We start from the raw sequence: 23240 nt of genomic DNA, 5'->3' as shown, positions 1-23240 counted from the left end.
CAGACTGGGGACTCAAAAGAAAGACCCTGGCAATAATGTACCGTGCAATGTTCCTACTTGTTATCACCTATGAAGCCAGTGCATGGTTCACCTGTTCGGCCATAGTAAGAAATAGGAATAAATTAGAATCAATACAAAGGACAATACTACTCACTACCAGAGCATGTCGCACAGTAAGCACACCTGCAGTACAGTTGCTGGCCGGAGCTCTCCCACTTTACCTGGAAGTAGTCAAAAGAGGCTTATATTATAGATTTAAAAAGGGCATACCCACAGAATTTCTGGGGATAGCCCTTGATACAACCAACACCTTCAATGATGTAAAAAAAAAAGAATAGCCACAAAGCTCCATGAGCTTTGTGGCTATTATTTTTTGCATACTTTGTGGATAGCAAACAAAGTGGGAGCAGGAAACCAGAGGTCTGGTTACCAAACGGTTTCTACCACAGGTGTCAATGGTTAGCCCAAAGCCACCTAAGTGGTATGCCCCTAGACTTTTTACAACATTTATATTGACAGGTCACAGCTCCCTAAAGGCAAAACTAACCTCCTTAGGGCTGACTGATGACCCAAACTGCACCTGTGGCAAGAATGAAGACTGGGCACACATTCTACATGAATGTATAATATATGACATCCCCAGAACAGAGCTAATAGCACAGATTGGCCCCCTTCCCAGGGGAGAATAACACCTGTTCATCATAGAAGAAGAAAATTATAAAGCCTTTACATCTTTCACACAGAAAGTATTCGAAATGCACAGAACAATCCAAAGAATGGCAATTCAGCCCCCCCCAGCAATTAAACAATAATCAATAGTTAAAATTTCAGTCATCGCCCAGGCGATGACTTAAAAACTGTCAGGATAGCAGTATTCTGTGCCCTGACATGACAAAACTCCTAAGGGACTACCCTGCCATGTGTAGGGGAGGGAGATGTACAGGCAACCAGGGAAGCAGATTAGCTGAAAAATATCAGTAAGCTGGTAGCAAGAGGATGCAATGTAGAATGAATGAGAATGAAAGACAGAATGAATAGGTTGGGCACTGAGTGAACTAGGAATTATGGTAAAAGGGAATAAATGGCAGTTTTGGTGAAAGAAAGAGTGACCTAGCATGAGGAAAAGAGAGTGGGAATGAGTGAAAGAGCAAATGTAATTGGCCGAAAGAATACAAAGTTAAAAATAACTTACACTACTTTATATATACTTCTTCTTCTTTAATGCTGCCGAATGGCGTTTGCGACTTCGTTTTGATATTGTTCTCTGTCTAGCGCTGCGTGTAGAATTTGTGCTGTTGTCATGTGAAGCCAGGTGTTGATGTTATCTAGCCATGCCATTTTCGGTTTGCCTGGGCGTTTCTTGCCTTCGATCTTTCCCTCCAGGATGAGTGGTAGTAGGTGATATTTTTGTTGGTTCCTAGCGATGTGACCTAGGTATTTACATTTCCTGCTGATGATGGTTTTGAGCAGGTCCCGTTCCGTGTGTATGTCCTGCAGGACCTGTACGTTGGTTATCTTGGCTGTCCACGGGATTTTCAGCATTCTTCGGTAGAGCCACATTTCGAAGGCCTGGAGCTTTTTTGTAGTGGCTGATGTTAGAGTCCAGGTTTCTGCACCGTAGAGCAGTATTGGCCAGATGTAGCATTTCAATGTGCGTAATTTGAGCATGATGTTCAAGCTTCTGTCGGTGAGGAGGGTTTTCCACTTGGTGAATGCCTGCCTGGCTTGTTCAATTCTGCTTTTGATTTCAGCCTCATGGTTCAGCTGGTCATCAATGAGTACTCCGAGATACTTGAAGCGGTGTATTTGCTCTAATTTTTCATTGTTTAGTTTGATCGTGATTTTGCTTGCAGTCCTGCTGACCATCATCACCTTTGTTTTCTTTTTGTTGATTCGTAGCCCCCATGCTTGGCTTTCTATGTCCACTTCGTTCAAGATGGTCTGTAAATCTTGTTCTGAATCCGCTATTAGTGCTGTGTCATCGGCATATCTTAAGTTATTGATGTAGTGTCCGTTAACTTTTATGCCGATGTTCTTGTCCGCCAGTGTTTGGTCGAAGATCATTTCCGAATAGATGTTAAAAAGAATGGGAGATAATGGGCAGCCTTGCCGGACACCTTTTTTTATTGGAATTGGGTCTGTCAGTTCGTTGTCATAGCGAAGCCGGGCTGTTTGATTCCAGTAGAGAGTTGTAATAAAGTTGATATCGTTGTTTTCAAGCCCAAGATCTCTCAGTCGGTGAATTAGACGGTCGTGGTCTACTGAATCGAAGGCTTTCTCGTAATCAATAAAACATATATACACGTCTTTTTGATGTTCATAGCACCTTTGTAGCAATATTTGTAAACAGAAAATTGCTTCTCTGGTGCCTAGTCCCCTGCAGAATCCGAACTGTGTGTTTCCTAGTGCACTTTCGCACTTACATCTTATCCTTTGCTGAATCACCTTGAGGAAGACTTTTAGCACCTGGCTCATTAGACTGATCAGCCTGAAGTCTTCGCATTTCCGGCTGGTAGCCTTTTTTGGTAGGGCCACGAAGATGGATTGGAGCCATTCGGATGGAATGTCGTTGTTGTTGTAGATTTGATTGAACCATTTCGTTAGTTGTTGGATGTTGCTGTAGTCTAGTTGTTTCAGCAGTTCCACATGAATCTGATCAGGTCCACAGGCCTTGCCTGGCTTTGTTATTCGGATGGCATGTTCCACTTCAGATGTTAATATGTGGAGATTGTCTTCCTGTGTTTGTTGTTGCGTTTCTGCCGGTTTTCTGTTGGTGCCGAACAGATTGTATATATAGCTCTTCCAGGTGTCGAGTTTGGCTTGTTTGCTTAGTATAGGTTGATTGTTGTCCGTATATAAGCTTGGGATAGGAGCCGGTTTGTAGATGTTTCCAGCTTCTTTAAGCTTTTTGTGCAGGTTAAAGTTGTCATTTTTCTTGATTAGGTCTTCGATTTCTGCACACTGATCTTCCATCCATTTTTCCTTCGCCTTCCGGATTTCCTGTTTGATCTTTTGTTGTATTTCTTTGTATTTTTCCCGGTTGTTGTTGCTTTTGAATGTTCTCCGTTCATCCATTAGGTCTACTATGTGCTGGGTCATCCACCGTTGTTTCTTTTTCGACGCCTGATGTCCTAGCAGGGTTTCTGCTGTTTCATTGATGCACTGTTTGAGTGAACGCCCGAACGCTTGCACGTCTGTTGTTACTGCTTCGATCGATCTGATTGTAGTGTTGAGATGAAGCTGTACTTGTCGCCTGTTGGCATTGTTCTTCAGTTTCTCCAGGTCGATTCTTTTTGTTGTGCTTGTGCGTTTGACTGCTCGTAATTTGAGACGTTACTGGGTTATGGTCTGATGATATGTCAGCTCCAGGGTAAGTTTTTGCCTTGAGGACGCTTGACTTATATCTGATGTTGATTAAGATGTAGTCAATTTGGTTCCTGACGATATTGTTGTCAGAGTCTTGTGGTGAGGTCCAGGTGTATAGTCGTCGAGGTGGTAGTTTAAACCAAGTGTTGGCAATGCTAAATTTTTCTTCTTGGCAGAACTGGACGAGTCTGTCGCCTCGTTCATTCCGTGTCCCCAAGCCATGTTCTCCGACTATGTTTTGTAGCTTTCCTTGACCGATTTTGGCATTAAAGTCACCGAGGATGACCGTAATGTCGTGCTTCCTCAGCGACTTTAAAGTGTTACTTAGCTTGTCGTAGAACAATTCAATTTCTTGATCGTCTTTGTCCGCTGTTGGTGCGTAGACCTGGAGCACATTCAGGTTGATCTTGTTGCCTGCTAACTGTAGTAGTGCGATTCGTTCCGATATTGGGGTGAAACTGGTGACTTTGTTGGCCAGTTGTTTGTGGACAACGAAAGCGACGCCGTACGTCTGCTTGGTGTTCTCTTCTCCTCCGGAACAGAAGACGTGGTGGTCGTTTGATATAAACTTCTTTGTCCCAGGCCATTTGGTTTCACTTAGCCCAAGTATGTTGATGTTAATGCGTTCCATTTCTTGTAAAGCATTGGCTAGTTTTCCTGGTTGTAGTAGGCTTCTAACGTTCCATGTAGCTAGTTTCAGAAAATTCTTCGACGCAAGCTCGGAGATTCTTAGCACCCCTGTCCCATTCAAGGGACGCCGAAACTCGGGGCCGTGGTTTATTTTGCTTGCTATCATTGAAGTTTTCAAGGGAAGGATAATCCAAGTAGTTTCCCGTTGCTTTCTTGGATCACAATTTAGTTGAAAAGGTCGTGTGTGGACCTTTTGAAACGGGTTTCGTCTGACGTCTCCACTGAAACCTTTCCGCCATGGGAGGCCCTTCTGGGAGCATATAGCTCCCGACGGTATAGCTTTCAGTTTCTTTAACGTACGCAAACTCTCTCGCCACGTTAAGGCACCGTTTCTCGAGAGAGTTATATATACTAACAAACATTTACTAACCACATAAACACTATCACTGCATTCTCCCCTGGCCTGCACCACAACTGAAGAATAACAGTAAGTTGAGGTGCCCAGAGAGTGCAGTGCAGAAAGCAAGAATCAAATAAATGAAATGAGAGCTAGAAGAATGAATGAAAGTGTAAGTCTATGAGAAAAAGAACACAAACCATAAATGCTACAGTTAAGTACACACTAGTTTTAATTAGTATTTAAATTTACATTCCCCATCATTTCATCCCCCCTGGTGTGTGAGAAAAAGATGAATGAGTGTGAGTGAAAAAAAAAAAAAATATATATATATGTATAATATATATATAACTTGGGTAAAAAAAACAAATTATAAAATAAGAAAAAGGTAATAAATTAAAAAAAAACAAAGAAGAATGCAAGTAGAGTGAGAATGCAGATTATGAATGAAGTAAATGTGTGTCTCACCCACCCCTTCGCCTGGTGGGTTCCCACTGCCAGCTGACATACCTCCCCCCCAGAGCGGGATGGGCAGCTTGACCTTCTTACCAATTAGACACTGCATGGACATGACAACCATCACCGACAAAGACGTACTGCGGCTTTGCTGCCAACACGCCATTGGTGATCTGAACTGGGTACTCCAACCCGGTTCCCTTTAAAACCCCATCCCAGGGCAGGGGAGGGAGGAGACAGCGACCTTTCTCCTCCCTCTTTTGGTGGAGCTCGTCTCCACTGATCTCTTTGGGGATGAATGTAGATGCAAAATACTCTATCATCCCTATTCTTCTGTTTTCCCCCCAGTATTCAGTCTCCCCCTCTCACTAAACCAACCGAGTACACCCCTTAACAATGCCGCTAAATTCTAATCAACGTCTAAATTCTTTCGTGTAAATATCTAAGACAACTAACACTTACCTTTTATGTAGCGTATAGCCTCACATGTCTAAATTTAATAACATCAAAATTTTGCCCAACATATTAGGCCTTTTAACACATCTCTCTAGCGTTCAACCCAACCAGCGATTTCCTCATAGTAATCCCATAAAGCATTAATGTTAAACGCATAATTTTTTTTTTTTTTTAAGTCCTAGCCACTGAAATCCCAGGAAGCTAGTTGGCAGGACCTGCCAGAGAAACTTTTTGTGATACTGGACACACCCGGCTAGCCTCCACGTGGCGAGGTATGGGCAACATCGGGCCCCACTATGGGCCTGGCGGCCAATAAGCCAGACAAACAATGAGCACAATACATCACACTGCACAACAGACATGACCCACACACTTTCAAGTCTCTGGCTTGACAGTGTACTATCCTCGATACAGCGAACACACGCAGAGATGGGAGAAATCCCAGGTGCCGTCTGAAACGAACATACCTTCTTATACCTTGTGTCAGTGTAGTACCACAGAGTTGATACGTTACTCTGGGGTTACTGCTTCCCATATGTAGTACTTTACACTTGTCAATGTTAAACTTCATTTGCCATCTCTCAGCCAATCTGCTCAACTTTTCTAGATCCTGGTGCAGCAGCAGCGTACTGTCATTATTGTCCTTAACAACCCTGCCAACCTTCGTATCGTCTGCAAACTTGACATTAAGTTTGATGTACCTTCATCAATATCATTGATAAATATACAAAACAACAGTGGACCCAACACCAAACCTTATATGACTCCACTAATAACATTAGTCCACAAAGAGCAGCGCCCATTGATTACCTCCCTCTATCTTCTCCCAATCAACCATCCTTTTATCCATTGTAGCAACTTACCCTTAATACCATTCTGCTCCAATTTGTACAGTAGTCTTCCATGCACAACAGTGTAAAAAGCTTTCCTCAAATCCAAGTATATGATATAAAAATTATATTTTGCATCCAGTTTCTTTGTGACCACATCATAGTATCCAATCAAATTGGTCAGGCAAGACTTTCCCTTATCAAAACCATGCTGTGTCCGAGCTATAAGTGAAGTCTTGTCTAGATAATCCTGCAGTGCTTCTTTAACCAGTGCCTCCATTAATTTTCCTGGAACAGAAGTTAAACGAACAGGTCTATAATTATTTGTGTCACCCTTTGATCCTCCTTTGTGAATTGGGGTCACATTTGTGCATCTCCATCCATGGGTACCTCCCTGAGTCCAGGGAAGCTCTCATAATTATGGCTAAGGGTTTGCTTACTTATTTTGCTGCCTCCTTTAATATAACTGGATAGATCCCATCCACCCTGAGTGCCTTTTTTATGTTTATTTTCAAAAATTTCTCCTCCACTTTCCTCTCAGTTATTACAAAATCATCTAGCTCACTACCAGACTTTGATTCACCTCTGGCATTCCCCTCCCTGAAAAACTCCCCATGTGTGAATGTAGATGCAAAATACTCATTTAGTTTGTTACCCACCTGAGTAGGATCATCAACAATTGAACCATCAATATCCAGTGGACAAATCTGATTCATCCCTTTCCTTCTAGAGTTTACATAGGTAAAGAACTCTTTCCTATTTTTTTTTGCATCCTTTGACAAATTTGGCGCACTATGGCCATAGTTGCCGATGTGCCTAATAAATCCCGAAACAAACAAACAAATCTTTGACATATTTGTCAAAGATTTGTTTTTTCTCATAATCTGCCTTTGCATGCTTAATCTCCTTTGTGACTTGGTTACAGACCAGCTTATATCTATCATAGGCTTTCATGTCACCCATTGATTTATATGTATCCCATGCATTTTTCTTCTCTGCCATATGTCTCATTAGTTCATCTGACATCCATTTAGGCCTAAACCTTGAACAGTATTTCTTAGTTTGTATGTAAAGCCTAGCAGCTTCCAAGATAAATTCTTTGAATGCTTCCCATTTTGAATTTGCTGTTGGTAACATCATCAGTTGGTCCCACCGTATAGAATTTAAATACTGTCTCAGACCACCATAGTTGCCTTTACGAAAGCAAAAACCCTTCCCTTTACCCCTGATGGTAGTTACCTCTTTGAGTAAATCCCACTTCAGCACACTGTGCTCACTGCCACCTAGTGGTTCCTTTATCTGCAGATTCGTAATGCATGAAGAATCACTACTGATAATCAGATCAAGAGTATTACTCCCTCTAGTTGCCTCCTGAACATGCTGATGTAGAAAACAATCATCCATTAAATCCACAAAAGCCTTGCTAGTGTGTGAGTGACCAACCCACAAATTACAGTCAATATCATATCTGGGAAATTAAAATCCCCCATTATAACACTCTGATTTACTGGCCCACTCTATTTCCCTGTAAAGTTTCTTATTGTACTCATCAGAGTCATTAGGCCTATAACACACTCCTACTCTCAGTTTTGATCTCCCAATGTTTATGTCACACCAGACTGACTCGACACTGCACTGTCCCAGCAATGTCGGCTGGCTTCACTTCCTTGGATTTTGTGTGTTTCTTAACTAATAGCATAACTCCTCCTCCCTTCCTATCCTGTCTATCCATCCTGTACACGTTGTACTCCCCAAATTCCATTTCTGCATTCCTTATATCTGTGTTACACCACATCTCGGATATCCCAACAATATCTGCTTTTGATGTTTTGAGCAATACCTCGCATTCATCAAATTTATTTACCAAACTCCTAGCATTGGTGTATACGCAACTATACATGCACCTGTTCCTAATCTTAGCTACCCTAACACAACCCATGTGTTTACTTGACCCGCAATGACTCCTAGCAGTCTCTGAAATACCCTACATATTGTTTTCCAGGCTGTTGCTCATTCCAATAGAAACAGTGCAAGAATAACTTTCACCTCTGCCAGTGGCTACTGTTAATCTATTAGTCCTTGTATTCCCCCAAGCTAGCAGTTTTCCAACCCACCTAACACTGCCTCAATAGCTTCAGCAAATATTCTTGCACCCTTTTTGTTTAAGTGTATCCCATCCTTGTAGAAGCAGTCTCTCCTGTTATCAAGTACAGACCAGGCTGAAAACAATTCTACCCCTTGAGCCTTGCACAGTCTCTCCAGGGCCGGATTGATCGACAAGGCTGTCATCATATACTCCCTCCTATCGTGTCTGGCAGAATTGCAGACACTTTTAAATTCAATCCTAATTCACGGCTTTTTTTCAACTACTTAACAAGTGACCTGTACTTGTTAAGTAATTCCACTGGTCTTCTGCTCTTAATATCATTAGTGCCAACGTGTACAACAATATCACCCTTTGTGCCCTTAAAAGATGATATTCACTCTACGTCATCAACCTTTGCCCCTGCTTCTGTTCCACCTATCCTTTTTACAACCATGTTCCCCGTTTCCCTGACAATAGAGTCACCAACAACTACTGGTTCTTGTGGGATCAGGGCATTCTGCCTTGAGGGTTGCGGCTGTGTTGTGTGATGATCAAGTGCAAGCTCTGGCGTTGGTGTGGGCAACTGAGAGCTTGATGGGCCCCTCAATTTATATCCTTCAAGGGCATCCACCCTGTCCTTCAAGCTCTCATATTTGCCCATAACAATGCTGAGTTGTCGCCTGATTTCCTCACACTCCTTACATCGCGCACACACACAAAGACATTCCACTTGGCCGTATCATGTCCTGTACCTGATGGCTCCACAAACATTAAGCAAGCAGTGCATTTTAAAAGGTTGTGATTCAGAGGGCAACTGCACCCCCCCCCCCCCAGTTTGCTGCTCTGGTCTAAGTCATGATTTCGATTCAATTTCAATACAAAATTATAACCCAAACTTGTATTCCATTATATAACTTCCGTATCAAGTTATGTATTAATTATGTTACTTTTGTAAAATCTAAATCATTATATGTATTTAGTTAAAAAGTACAATTTAATTGACAATGAAGTTTAACAAGATTAATAAATTTTACTGATTAATTGATAATATTATATACTATACTATACTAAGCTAACGGAATATATCGTTGTATCGTATAACAATGGCGGAAAGTTGCGAACTGTAAATCTACAGACACTTAAGTATTAATTAACTTCCAAAATCTCGCTGTCTCATTTCGGAATAAACCAAGGATCTTGACAAGGTCTATAAGCTACTTATAGAAATTTATTTAATATAACAATTAGTCAATAAAGCAGCTAAATATAGCTAAAAAACACTAAGGGTGTTTTTTGTAAAACACCCTTACCGATACTAAGTAATAACCTACAAAAATCTCTATCTAAGTTAAAATTTAAAACTAAGTATCGTAACTAGGAATATAAAGCTAATCTAGAAAATAAGTTAATATGCCAATTTAAGTTAATAAAACAGAAAAAACTTCTCTATTTTCCAGAGCCGTAAAAACTTTGCCTGCTTAAGGCTTCTCTCGTTGGCTACTCCAATCTTGTAATAACTGAGAGTAAATTGGAGGAGAAATTGTTGAAGATAAACATAAGAAAGGCATCTGGGGTGGATGGGATCTATCCAGTTATATTAAAGCAGGCAACAAAGGAAGTAAGCAAACCCTTAGCAATAATTTTGAGAGCTTCCTTGGACTCAGGGAAGTACCCATGGACTGGAGATGTGCAAATGTGACCCCAATCCACAAAGGAGGATCAAAAGGTGACACAAGTAATTACAGACCTGTTAGTTTAACTTCTGTTCCAGGGAAATTAATGGAGTCACTAGTTAAAGAAGCATTGCAGGATCATCTAGATAAGGCTTCAGTTATAGCTCAGATACAGCATGAGTTTGTTAAAGGGAAGTCTTGTCTGACCAATTTGATTTGATACTATGATGTAGTCACAAAAGAATTGGATGCAGGGAATAACTTTGATATTATATATTTGGATCTTAGAAAGGCTTTTGATACTGTTGCTAATGGAAGACTGCTGCACAAATTGGAGTAGTGTGGCATTGGAGGCAAATTGCTGTTATGGATAAGGGGTTGGTTGAGTGGGAGAAGACAGAGAGTGGAAATCAATTGACACTGCCTTTCGTGGACTAATGTTTTTAGTGAGTACCCCAGGGTTCAGTGTTGGGTCCATTATTGTTTTGTGTATATATTAATGATATTGGTGATGGTATATCAGGCTTAATGTCCAAGTTTGCAGATGATACGAAGGTCGGCAGGGTTGTTAATGACACTAATGACAGTATGCTGCTGGAACAAGATCTAGAAAAGTTCAGCAGGTGAGCTGAGAGGTGGCAACCAAAATTTAACATTGGCAAATGTAAAGTACTGCAAATGAGAACCAATAACTGCAGAGTAATGTATCAGCTGTGTAATACTACACTGACAGTGGTAGAGAATGAAAAGGACCTGGGGGTAATTGTGCTGGCAGATATGAAGTTTTCTGAGCAGTGCAGATGGTCTGCAAGAGTAGCTCATGGTGTCTTGTCAATGATATACAGGAATTTTTCTAGCAGGTATAAGGAGGTGATTATCCCCTTCTATAAGGCAGTGGTCAGGACACACCTTGAGTACTGTATACAGGTCTGGAGGCCACATTTTAAGAAGGATGTAGAGCTGTTGGAACAAGTACAAAGAAGGGCAACAAGATTAGTGAATGGAACAAAGTGTTGCTCATACGAAGAAAAGCGTAGGTTTTGCAAATTACAGTGTCTGGAGACTAGGCACCTGCGAGGTGATCTGATTGAGATGTATAAAGCCTTGAATGGTTTGAGCATGCCCAATGCTGATGAAATTCTTCCTCTTGCTCAGAATAATTGCCTGAGAGGGCATAAATTCAACTTGAGGAGAGACAGTTGTGGGATAGATGTGTGGAAGTTTGCCTTTAGCCAGCAGGTGGTTGATTGTTGGAACAAACTTTTATTTGTCACTGTAGAAGTTGATAGCTTAAATAGATTCAAGGCAGAACTAGACGAATATTTGTAGTGAGTGGATGGATGAAATGAGAAGGGTCTTTTTTTTTTTTTTTTGGCTGATGCTACATATGCTTGCTTTCTTGCATCATGTGCCTTTACTAATGCTAATTTCTGTGTATAAGGCCTCGAACTGGTTGAGCAAGCTCAATGCTGGATTCTTCCTTTTGCTCAGATTACGAACCTGAGGGGACAGAGATTCAAATTGATGAAAGACAGCTGTTGTGAGAAATTTGCCTTTAGCCAGCAAGTAGTTGATTGCTTGAACAGACTTCCATCCCTTGTTGTGGAAGTTGATAGCTTAATAAATTTTAGGCTGAGCTGGACAGGCATTTGGTGTGAATGGGAGTGGTTTTTTTTTTTTTTTTTTTTTGGCTGATGCTGCTGCATAAGCTTGCTTATTTGCATTGTAAGCCTCAACTAATGCTAATGCTAATTTAGAAGTTCAGAAAGATTTCATTCTGAACTTCTAAATTAGCATTAGATGCATTTCATTGAAATAGATTAGATATGGACATCACTTTTCTTTTCATTCGATTAAATTTTATTTGTTGTTACTTGCAGAAAATGTATTAAACTAACAATGCTGCTTCTAGAAAACAGATTAACCTAATGAAGATGCTTTCTTATAGGAAACAGACGAAATAGAAAGCAGTCGTTCATATTGAACATAGTTGAGAAGGCAGGGGTGAGAGGGCTCTGTTAAATTCAAGTCACCTGACTGCCAAATATGAGTAACAATTGTTTTCATGATTTATTGTAAACCCCTCTAACCTGGTGGTTGCGCCAAATATAAACAGAAACATTTAAAATAGGAACATCATCTGTCAGGGGATGTGCATCACTTCAAAAATAACCTGAGTAAAACTAGATCTATATTTAGGAAGGTAGAAAGAGTTTCAATTATTAACCTTCAACCAAAATAAAATGCAACCATCCCTTTTTTTAACATATGTCCTTATTAATGTCTGAGAAAGAGTAAGGATGCCATCTGCATTTGTTTTCCTCGGCTCATTTATCATTTCACCCTGTCTTTATCATGTATGTCTGGACCCCCATTGCTGCTTTGCTGGTAATAAGTATAGGGATTTCACAGTAGCTGATGTGCCATGATCAAGTTGGCACTATGATTTCCCAAATCTTTCTTTTCTGGGGTTTTTTTTTTCTGTATTTTTTTTATTTTTCTTTTTATTATTTTTTTCTCTTACTAATTTTGCTTATGGGGTGGTGCAGTGTGGGACTTACTAGCATTATTTCAAGCAGAAATCCTGCCTATGCAGTTGCGCTTTCCTGGGTAAGTACTAGCCCTTCCTTGTTTAAGTTTGATTTTCGTTTTCGTTTTCATTTTGTAGTTTTCTTTAATATGTTTAATTATTTGGTTTCAATTAGCAACCCTCAACTACCACTTGTTGCATTTAGCAGCAGTCCTTATGCACAGTATAAAAGTTTTTAATTTGAGGCATTATTAGTTGATTACACTACATTTAATTTATACTTTGATATTATTTTTGTGTGTTTTTTAGTCATTAAATAATTTAAATAGCCAAATTTTTTTATCCTTAAAAGATTTTCTGAAGTGTAGCTCATCAGATGATGTACCAGTAATCGTATACATCTCTAAAATGTTTCCTGTTGAGAAGAAGTTTTTGCCACAGAATAAACAAAAGTAAGTAAAATTCCTTTTGTTCTTATGAAAATATATAGGGTGTTAATAAAAGGTTGAGAGACTCCTTATAGATTGGTTGTTCACATCACATCAAAACAATAAAAAATTCTATTATCAGTGACTGCTGAGGCTCTATTTTACAGTTAACTCTGTTTCTTTCCAAAATTTTGTATAACTCATTTCTTATCATGCAAATCTGTTGAGCATTAGGTTTTTGTAATTTCTGGTCAGTCTATCACCATTCATATGAATGAATTACAAATAGACATTATAAATTACAATAGTAAACCATGTGATTTTGAAGTCTTAAGTAAATGTGTAAAGTGCAGTTTTGTGTAAGTGTTTTCAAAGTTTAAGATTATTTGAAATTTACTTTAGATTTGTTTTCTCTTGAGAAAACTAAAATCTAATCACCTGACAGGTCCAGAATAGTCAATCCCAAATGTTGTCTGTGAACATTCTAAATATCATAAAAATGGAAGAGTACTTATTTATAGAAATAGCAAATGTGCATCTTATGCATGGGCTTTCTGAGGGAGACCATGCGGAAGCAGCTGAAGGCCTCTACGTGGAAAAATTTCCATGTCAGCATTCACCCAGTCCAAAAAATTTAAAAGGGTATAAGTTGACACCTGAGGGCAAAAGGATCACTCTAGCCAAACAGAGCAAACTAGGGAGACTAGGATCCACATGAACAGTTCCTTGGAATAGATAATAGATCACACAGAACAAAATCCTAATGACATTAGCATAAGAATTTCATCAATGGAGGATAATCCACGTGACTATTGGGAGTTGGAGACAGAAAATATGTTGCATTGCAGTTGCAAAATTTTACATTGGTTGTGTGGAATTAAATTGTTGGGTGTTTTGTTTGTTTTTTTTTTTTTTCCCCCTCTCTTTTGTGCACAAGTCTCAGTTTAAGGAAAAGATTAACCATGGAAGTTGCATATTGAAAGGAAAATATTACACATAGCTATTTACTAAAATAATTAACATATAATAAAAAACGAACAAAGCAATTTTCAGCACATTAGAACTATCCAATTTGAACATAGAGGTTGAGATAAAATTTTTATTTCCTGTAGCTTGGCTTGACAAAGTAGTATTTAAAACAAATTAAAAGCTCCTAAGTAGCTTTATGGTCATAGACTTAATTTACATTCAAAAAAATAAAAGATTCAACTCTACACAAATGAGGTAAAGTTCTACACCTGTAATCAAATGCATCTCTCTCTCTCTCTCTCTCTCTCTCTCTCTCTCTCTCTCTCTCTCTCTCTCTCTCAAATAACATTAATCTGCTCGCTGGTTCATGCAAGCACTATGACGAGCTTACATAACTGTAATTAGTGCTATGTTAAACCGTTAACTGAATGAGTGGCAATACTAAAATAAAGAAATGTCATTTTCATTTGCATGGTTTGCAAATATTAATTAGTAAATCATTTCCAAAAATATGAATTTTAATGCACAACTCATATGTCGAGCTGCCTAACTATTATGATAACAAATATGAAAATCACTGGACTTGTTACTACAAGTGAGAAATTTAAAAAGATTTCACATGTGAATTCCTTAAAAAAGGACAGGTTTTTTTATAATCTTTAAGATAAGAGAGCAGAGCTCATTATACCATCACAGTGACTGACACATGATTCATTTACACCTGTGGTTCTCAGCTTGGTACCTCAGGCATTGCATCCAAAATGCTGGATTTTTGTGTGCTTAGTTTTAGTAAAATATTTACCAGTTAATTGCAAAATTTTAATGATTTTTCCATGAATTTATTTTTGATGCCCTAGAATTTATTGTGTTTTGAGAAAACTAAATCAAAACCAAACTGTCCGGCCTATCATAGTGCCAAAGTGAAGTCACGTGATTTCTCCATAAATCACTTTCAGTTCATATATATTCTGGTCTAGTTTAACCCTTAGCAGATTTTCTTATCCTAAGTGTAACTAAGATGTCATGTGATGTTATTTACAAAAATTTACTTTGTAACCATTGTACTGCACTTGGCAAACAGTAGCCATATTCCCCTCCAGCTGAGAGGATAAACTGGGTGTTTACAGTAATTATTCATTGATGAGTCCAGTTTACAAAAATTGCTATGCAGCTGATATATCAAAGCGAATATACAGCAAATTTTTAGCTATTTACCCCTCTTAGAAATACAGATATACAATAGATATGAGTCCCAGAAACACTGTGTTGTGAGTTTGTGCTGGAGCAACAGGTTTTTCTGCATAACTATTTTTAATTTTTATTTCACACCATAAAATCATGGATAAATTTTTTGTAAAAGGAACAAAGAGAAAGTTAGATACTACTGAGAGAACAGAAAATCCTGAGAATAGATGCAAATATGAGTCGAGAACACCTCAATATGGCAGACCAGTTAGCGAGTGTAATCGTGACCATTCACCAAGTTCGTCTATGAGCAAATCAGCTCCATATAAGAAACAAAAAAACTACAACATTATTAAAATGAATATTTGAAATATGGCTTCTATTATTGTAGTGATGAGCAGAATCAAATCCCTCTTTTTAATATGCAAGCAGAAACTCAACAGGCCCCGAGTGCCAAGCGATTTTCCTAAGTGATATATAGTGCTCTTTCTAAGTGATTTCGTTATATTTTCTTTCCAGTGCTTTCCTCATCCTTATTTCTTTATAAGTGGTTCTGTACTTAACAGATCCTAAGTAAGAACCCAGAAAGGAAAATTACCTTTCTTTTCCTAGTATATTTATTAATTTTCGCACTAACAAACTAACCTCTCCAACCGCTTGGCCACTAGGTGGCACCGCTCCTGCCTCCACGTGGCGGGTCTGGAAGTCTGGGAGAAGAAATCCACTCTCCCAGGGCTAAAAGGAGCAACGATGGACAAAAATAAACAGTCCTCGTGTGGATCTTATGATTCAGAACTGGACAAACATAATCCAGATCATGACGACACAAATGTATCCCATGCTAAGAGACAAAAAAAAGGAATGGATAAGACCACACCACTCTTTCTAATACTACACTCCTCCACAGACCAACCATTGAGTAAGCTGTCCCCATTTTTGATACAGAAATGTCTCGAAAATGTGGCTGGCCCTCCAAAAATGGTTCGGCGATTAAGATCCGGAGATTTATTGATCGAAATGACCGAACATAGACATGCTGAGAGGCTATTGAAAATATCTACTTTCGGTGGAATTCCCACGAAGGTTACCCCACATGCCACCTTAAACTCCTCTAAAGTGGTAATATCAGAGTGGGATCTATTAAACGTATCAGAGGATGAACTTGTGCATGAACTAAGAGATCAAAACGTGGTACAAGCCAAAAGAATTGTTATTAAAAGAGATGGAGAACCTGCTCCCACACGGACGGTGATTCTAACATTCGAAACACCAAATCTACCTACTTATATTAAAACTGGTTATCTTAGATGCCAAGTAAGACCATACATTCCAAATCCAGTCCGGTGCTTTAAGTGCCAAAAATTTGGTCATTCCCAAGCTGTCTGCAGAAGTGTAGCCACTTGTGCTAATTGCGGATCAAAAGAGCATACACACACAAACTATAACACTGAAGTGGAAATTTGTCCTAACTGCCATGGTAACCACTCTGCCTTCTCTAAGGAATGCCCTCAATGGAAAAGAGAAAAGAATATTCAAAAATATAAGATTGAGCAGAAAGTATCCTATCAAGAAGCTAAAAAACATTTTGCAGTACCTGCTAAGTCACCTACATATGCATTAGCATTAGTAGAGGCATTTGATGCAAGAAAGCAAGCTTATGCAGCATCAGCCAAAAAAAAAACCCACTTCCACTTCACCCCTCTGTTCGTTCAAAATACCTGTCCAGCTGAGCCTTAAACTTATTTAGGCTATCAACCTCCACCACAAGGGATGGAAGTCTGTTCCACCAACCAACCACCTGCTGGCTAAAGGCAAATTTCCGCACGTCTATCCTACATCTGTCTTTCCTCAGTTTGAATTTATGCCCTCTCAGGTGATTTTTCTGAGCTCGAGGAAGAATCCCATCAGCATTGAGCATGCTTAAACCATTCAAGGCTTTATACACTTCTATCAGATCACCTCGCTGGTGCCTAGTCTCGAGACACTGTAATTTGCAAAACTTAAGCCTTTCTTCGTAAGAGCACCCCTTTGTTCCATTCACTAATCTTGTTGCCCTTCTCTGTACTCGTTCCAGCAGCTCTACATCCTTCTTGAAATGAGGTCTCCAGACCTGTATACAGTACTCTAGGTGTGGCCTGACCATCGCCTTATACAATGGAATAATCACCTCCTTATCCCTGCTGGAAAAATTCCTGTATATCATTGACAATACTCCATGAGCTACTCTTGCAGCCCGTCTGCACTGCATTTCGAAATAGCAAACTAGATTTGTTAAACATGATTTTCCCTTTACAAAACCATGCTGAGTATCCTTGAGAATTTCAATTCGATCCAAATGATCTTGAATTCCACCCTTGATCATTGCCTCCATGATTTTCCCTACTGTTGAAGTCAGACTGACAGGTCGATAATTTCCAACTTCACTTTTAGAGCCACCCTTATGTATGGGAGATACATTTGCACTTTTCCAATCCAAGGGAATCTCCCCAGAGTCTAGTGATACTCGCATAATTAGCCTCAATGGTTCAATGCACTCGCTTGCCGCCTCCCTTAAGATTATAGGATATATTCCCTCAACCCCAGGAGCCTTATTGGTCTGTAGGCTCGAAAGTTTTTTCATTAAATAATCTTGCAAAATTTCAATATCATTAATTACATATTTTTTAACTTCGCTCCCACAATTTCCCATTGCCACAAAAGGCTTTTCATTTGTAAATATCGATGCAAAATAACTGTTGAGTTCATCTGCAACGGCAGCTGGTGTATTTATTACTATCCCTTTTCCCTTATGTAAAGGTCCGATCTGGTTTGTCCTGCTCTTCTTGGCATTTATATATGTGAAGAATTCTTTATCCCCGCTCTTTGCTCTGTTTGCTAGTAATTTCTCATAAATTGCCTTTGCCTGTCGAACCTTTTCTGTGGCGCTATTACACATCACCTTGTAGCTGTTATAGGCTTCAGTACTTTTTATTGCTCTGTAACCTTTCCATGCCAGCTTTTTCTGCTCAAGTAATGTGGCAACTTCACTATTCATCCAACTTGGAACCCTCCTTGTGGAGTATTTTTTTAATGGTATATACGCATTCAAGGCATCTGTGATTAATGTTTTAAAAGCGTACCACAGTTCAAATGTATTCATTTTCTTCATGATATCTACCCAATTAATAGAGGCCATGTAGTACCTTAAGGCATCATAATTTCCTTTTCTGAAATTAAAACCCATTCCTTTTCCTTTTACTTCTGCTACCTCTCTCGTCATCATCCACCGTACAACTCCGTGATCACTTCCTGCTACTGGTTCCTCTACTGTCAGCCCTGTTATGTCATCTGATTCATGTGTGATGATGAGGTCTTGGATATTCTTTTCTCTAGTACTTTCCCTGACATGTTGATACAAATAACAGTCATCTAGTTGATTTAAAAATTTTGTTCCCCATGTTGAGTTTCCTTCCCATTTACTCCAATCAATTAGAGGCAAATTTGAAATCACCCATAATAAGACATTGACGCTTACTTGCCCATTCAACTTGCATGTAGAGGCTTTTGTCATAATCTTCACAATCACCTGGTCTGTAGATTACTCCTACTCGCATTATACCTTTGTTTCCAACTATCTCACACCGTACAGACTCTATACTAGCATGTGAAATGTCTGAATCCAGGAAAGCTGTCATCGCACTCAGGCTGCTTCTGATAAGAAGCATTACCCCACCACCCCTTCTATCTACCCTATCCTTCCTAAATACATTATACAAGCCGTACTTAAACTCATCATCCCCAATTTCCGGTGGCACCACGTCTCTGTAAGCCCTATTATGTCCGCGTTACTTGTTTTAACCAGCAGTTCGAATTCGCTCATTTTATTGATGACACTTCTAACGTTACTGTATAAACAATTAAGATTTACAGTTCTTGTATATTTAACAACCCTAACACAATCCTTGAAGTTTTTTTAGGCCCTCTTCCCTGATATTAGCTACCCGCTCACGTGAAACGTTTCTGCCCCCAGAACATCTAGATAATACATCCAGTTGGGGTAGCAGATAAGAACTCTTAAGGTAAGTGCAAGAGTTACTTTGACCAATATTATCAGATAAATGTGTGTCAGTATTACCCACTTCCCCCCTAGCTAGCAGTTTCCCCTGAACCTTTAAGGTATCCTCAATAATACTGGCAAAAACTTTTGCACCACCTTTGTTTAAGTGTATCCCGTCTCTACAAAACAGATTCCTTCTACCTACAAGTGTGGGCCATTCTGATAGAAATTTCCCCCCTAGAGCCTTGCAGATTCCTTCAAGTTTGAGTTAATGCACAAGGCTCTTAACATATAATCCCTCCTATCGTGTCTGGACAGAATTGCTGACACATAGACATTGTGGCCTAGCTCGCGGCATTTCCTCAGCATGGTCCTGTATTTTTCCAACAAATCTTCAGATCATGTACATTTAATATCATTAGTCCCCACATGAATAATAATATTCTCTTTACCCCCTTTAAAATCTGACAATCTGTTAGTGACATCATCAGTAGTTGCTCCAGGCAGACATACCCTGTTTCTACTCCACCTATCCTTATTACAAAAAATATTCCCCATTTCCCTGACAATGGAGTCTCCTAAAAAAAAATAAAAAGTCCTTTTTAACCAGAGTAGTTTGCACTTAGTTTTTCTGTTTGGAGGCTCGAATCGGGTGTGCATCACTTGGTAGATTGCTGGAGTCTTGAGTCCCTGACGAGCTCCCAGATGCATTATTCTCGAGGGCAAGTACCCGTTTTTTCAGGGACTCAAATTGTTCCATCAGTGCACCAATTTGTAATTTAAGATCGGTGCACTCCTTATATCGATCACAAAGAAAAGAATCCCCAGGTGAGGTAGGATTAGTCACCAGGTTGACCTTGGAAAACATTCCACAGGTTCCACAACGGATTAAATCATAACTCACCCGTAAATCTCCATCGGCTATTTCCGTGTGAGTCATGATACCCTGTGACGTGTTTAAGGCAGATCTCGTAACTACCATTATAAAATTAAATAATTATCAATGAAAGTTAACTTCAAAGAAATTATATCTATAATATTATTAAAATCAAACTGTTACAGGAAAACCTATAACAAAATAATCCAACAATATCTAAATAAATCAATATTTAAAAGCACTATCCAAAAGTAAACCACTTAACTGAGGAGCCCTGACTAAGCGCGTCCGCTCACCTCGAATTCCAACACTGTGTATCCCAACTAAGTTGTTGTTTACAACAACTTAACAAGACTTAAGTTGTTGCCTCATTTTACATTGCAACTCGATGAGAGTACTGATGTCAGTGTGCTGTTAGCATTTGTTCGATACCTGTATAATGGTGAGCTGTGCAAAGACATTCTTATCTGTGACAATTAGAAAACCAGTACAACAGGAGCTGATATTTTTGAAAAAATTGACAGCTCTTTTTTGTGCTTATGAACTTGACTGAAAAAAGTATATTGACATCTATACTGACTCTGCCAAGGGTAGAGTCCCATTTGTGAGAATCAAGATGGTAAAACACCCTTAGTCACCGTGTACTCCATAGGGAAAACTTAGCTGTGAAAAACGTTCCCATCAAATTGGAAGATATTTTTAAGACCTAATAGGAATAGTCAATTATGTGCGGTCTGGTGGCTTAAATACAAAGCTTTTCTGGCAGATTTTTTCAGCAAAATAGGCAGTGACTATGACTGCTTACTTCTTTACACTGAGGATTGTTTGCTGAGTTGAGGTAAAGTGTAAATAAGATTCTGTGAATTATGCTCTGAAATTGTGATATTTCAGAGATTCTTCGACTATAATTCACAAGGGGTTACGTACCTTGCTGATATATTTGACAAACTGAATCTATCTTCAGGCTAAAAACACTATGCTTTATGGCTAATAATAAAATCATTCAAAGATAAAATCCTTCTTTGGAGAAAGAGAGCTGAAGCAATTCAATTATAATACCTTCGTTACTCTTACTACGTGTCTTGTTGAAAAAATATCTCCGTAGAGTTTGGTTTACAGAAAGCAATAATTGACTACCTCACACAGCTATCGATCTCTTTTAAAGAATATTTCCTGTTAATACAGACACTGAAAATTACAAGTGGATAGCTGCCCCTTTTTTTAAAAACTCCTCTGACCTCTCCACAAAAGAACTGATTGATATCTCTTGTGACATGTCACTCCAAGAAAAGTTTTTTTTGTATTCCACTGTCTTCTTTCTGGGTTAGTTTGTTGGGCTCTTTCCCTAATATAGCAACCAAAGCAGTTCATAAACTTTTGCCATTTGTGATGAATTATTTATATGAATGTGTGTTTGCCAAATATTGCAACTCAAAATCAAAAAAGAGAAACAGACTTGACACTTCAGCAGGCATTTGCTGTCACTTATCAACTTTGATATCTAATTTCAGCAAAAATGCTGAAAATCTGTCACAGCAGATCTCTCTGATTCTCTGAGTAAGTCTGTTTTTAAGTTGGAGTCGTAATAATACTTTTTTTAGTTAAAAATTTTAAGAGTAGCTTAGCGATTATTTTTTGATTCCACTATAACATTGTACACACATGCAAAATCCAAAAAATTCCCCTTTCTTAGTGTTCTATGCCTATGGTAATCGTAGAATATACCTGAGGACCTTGCAAACTTTCTGCCAAAAAAGGTTGAGAACCACTGAGTTACACCATACATATTCCACTTGTTTATGCTTGTATTTGAAAACTCTCTCTCTCTCTCTCTCTCTCTCTCTCTCTCTCTCTCTCTGCCTGCCTGTGTTCTGTAAAATTAGCATTCTTTATTATTATATTTTACTATTAGTATCATGATAAAAATGAATATTTTTATGTTTAAATACATTTGTAAAGATAATTAACATGCACTGATTGGCTGTCAAAACGAAGCTGTACTTCATTTGGTACTGTCCTAAATACCAGACTAAGCAGTCAGTTCAAAAGAAGAATTATTTTGCAAAAATTTCGCTAGCCTAAAATAGTTTATTTAATGTTTTATTGAGCTTCTCAAATTCCTATAGAATCTACGGGTCTTCATTTAGAATGGTTGTGAATTATTACCAGTTTTTCAGAGATATTTGTTATTGGAAACTGTGTTGAGAACGCATTACATTAGAAGGACTAGGACATACAATGTGGTGTTTGATTAATCACTATTAGTAAAGGCCAAGTATCATTGCAGTAGTAATTTAAGGAAATAGATTGAATTTTGGTATTTATAATGTCCAAACCCATCTAGGTTACATAATTTTCGTGGAACAAAGAGAAAGTGTGATTGCATGGAGCTCAGCTATTTGCATAAGATGGATGGAGGGTATATGTGAATAATCCTACTTATCCAATAAAAATTTACGTGCATGTTATTGTGAACCATAGCAAGAACTTTAACCCTTCGGCATGACCGTTCCTGGCGCCTCTGTAGCCAGGTGGGCAGGAGCAGCAGTGCGTAGCACATGCTTCTTGATTAGACCAGGGTTCGAGCCCGTGAGCCACCAAATTCGGAGGATGCAGAAAGGTCACGGAATGACCACCGCATATCCCCAGAGCAATATGGCCTTAGTTGCTAATGCTCCTAAATAACAACAACATGACCATTCGTGATGCTTTTAGTCCAATAGATAACTATTGACCTCCAGTTTAAAATACATTTTTAAGCTTGCAGGGTTTTTTTTTATCCCTTTTAAATGTGTTCTTATTGTTCTGTAGGAAACAACAGTAAACCAAAATGCAGAAATGTGAAATGGAGAGTAGAATTGTAATGTGATTAGTCATGTGAATGTACTATTATTCTCCAGGCCTTGTGTGAAAATTACTTAAAACTGTCAGCTGACCTTGATTCACATTGAAACAATAACTTAGCTTGAGATAGGGAAGTATTGAGAGTTGCAAATGCCATCACTTTTTTGGCACCAATTTAAAATTCCATGGATGACTGTTGTCATCCATGCGACTACTGAAGGGTTAAAGATCTGATTCTTATAAATTTTATTTAAAACTATTGAAAAAGAGTTAAAGGTGAATGTCAAGGTCAGTGTTGCTCAGTTATTTGGATGAATTTGTGACAAGAGGATATGGAAATTACATAATTTTTCATATCTTGCCAGGGAAAGAAAACCCTGTTGAGTCATAGTGGTATTTAATGTTAACTTATATATTAGTAAAGAATAAAAATGTGCAGACTCTTTGGGCCTATTTCATTGATATTTTGCCTACTTA

General features: G+C 38.8%; 1 protein-coding gene across 1 annotated transcript in view; it reads left to right on the top strand.

Annotated features, from left to right (window-relative positions):
- LOC150089325 (elongation factor-like GTPase 1) overlaps positions 1-23240 on the top strand; it is a 549838-nt gene that overhangs the window by 182442 nt on the left and 344156 nt on the right. Inside the window, exon 14 of the mRNA XM_090389043.1 lies at positions 12777-12876. Coding sequence (XP_090245169.1) covers positions 12777-12876 — 100 coding nt within the window. The remainder of the gene's footprint in view (positions 1-12776; positions 12877-23240) is intronic.

Source organism: Mastigoproctus giganteus, chromosome 2 (assembly GCF_048544385.1).
Source record: "Mastigoproctus giganteus isolate SK-2022 chromosome 2, ASM4854438v1, whole genome shotgun sequence".
NCBI lineage: Eukaryota > Metazoa > Arthropoda > Arachnida > Uropygi > Thelyphonidae > Mastigoproctus > Mastigoproctus giganteus.
The sequence above is the reverse complement of the archived record's forward strand: the minus strand, read 5'-3'. Positions and strand labels throughout refer to the sequence as shown.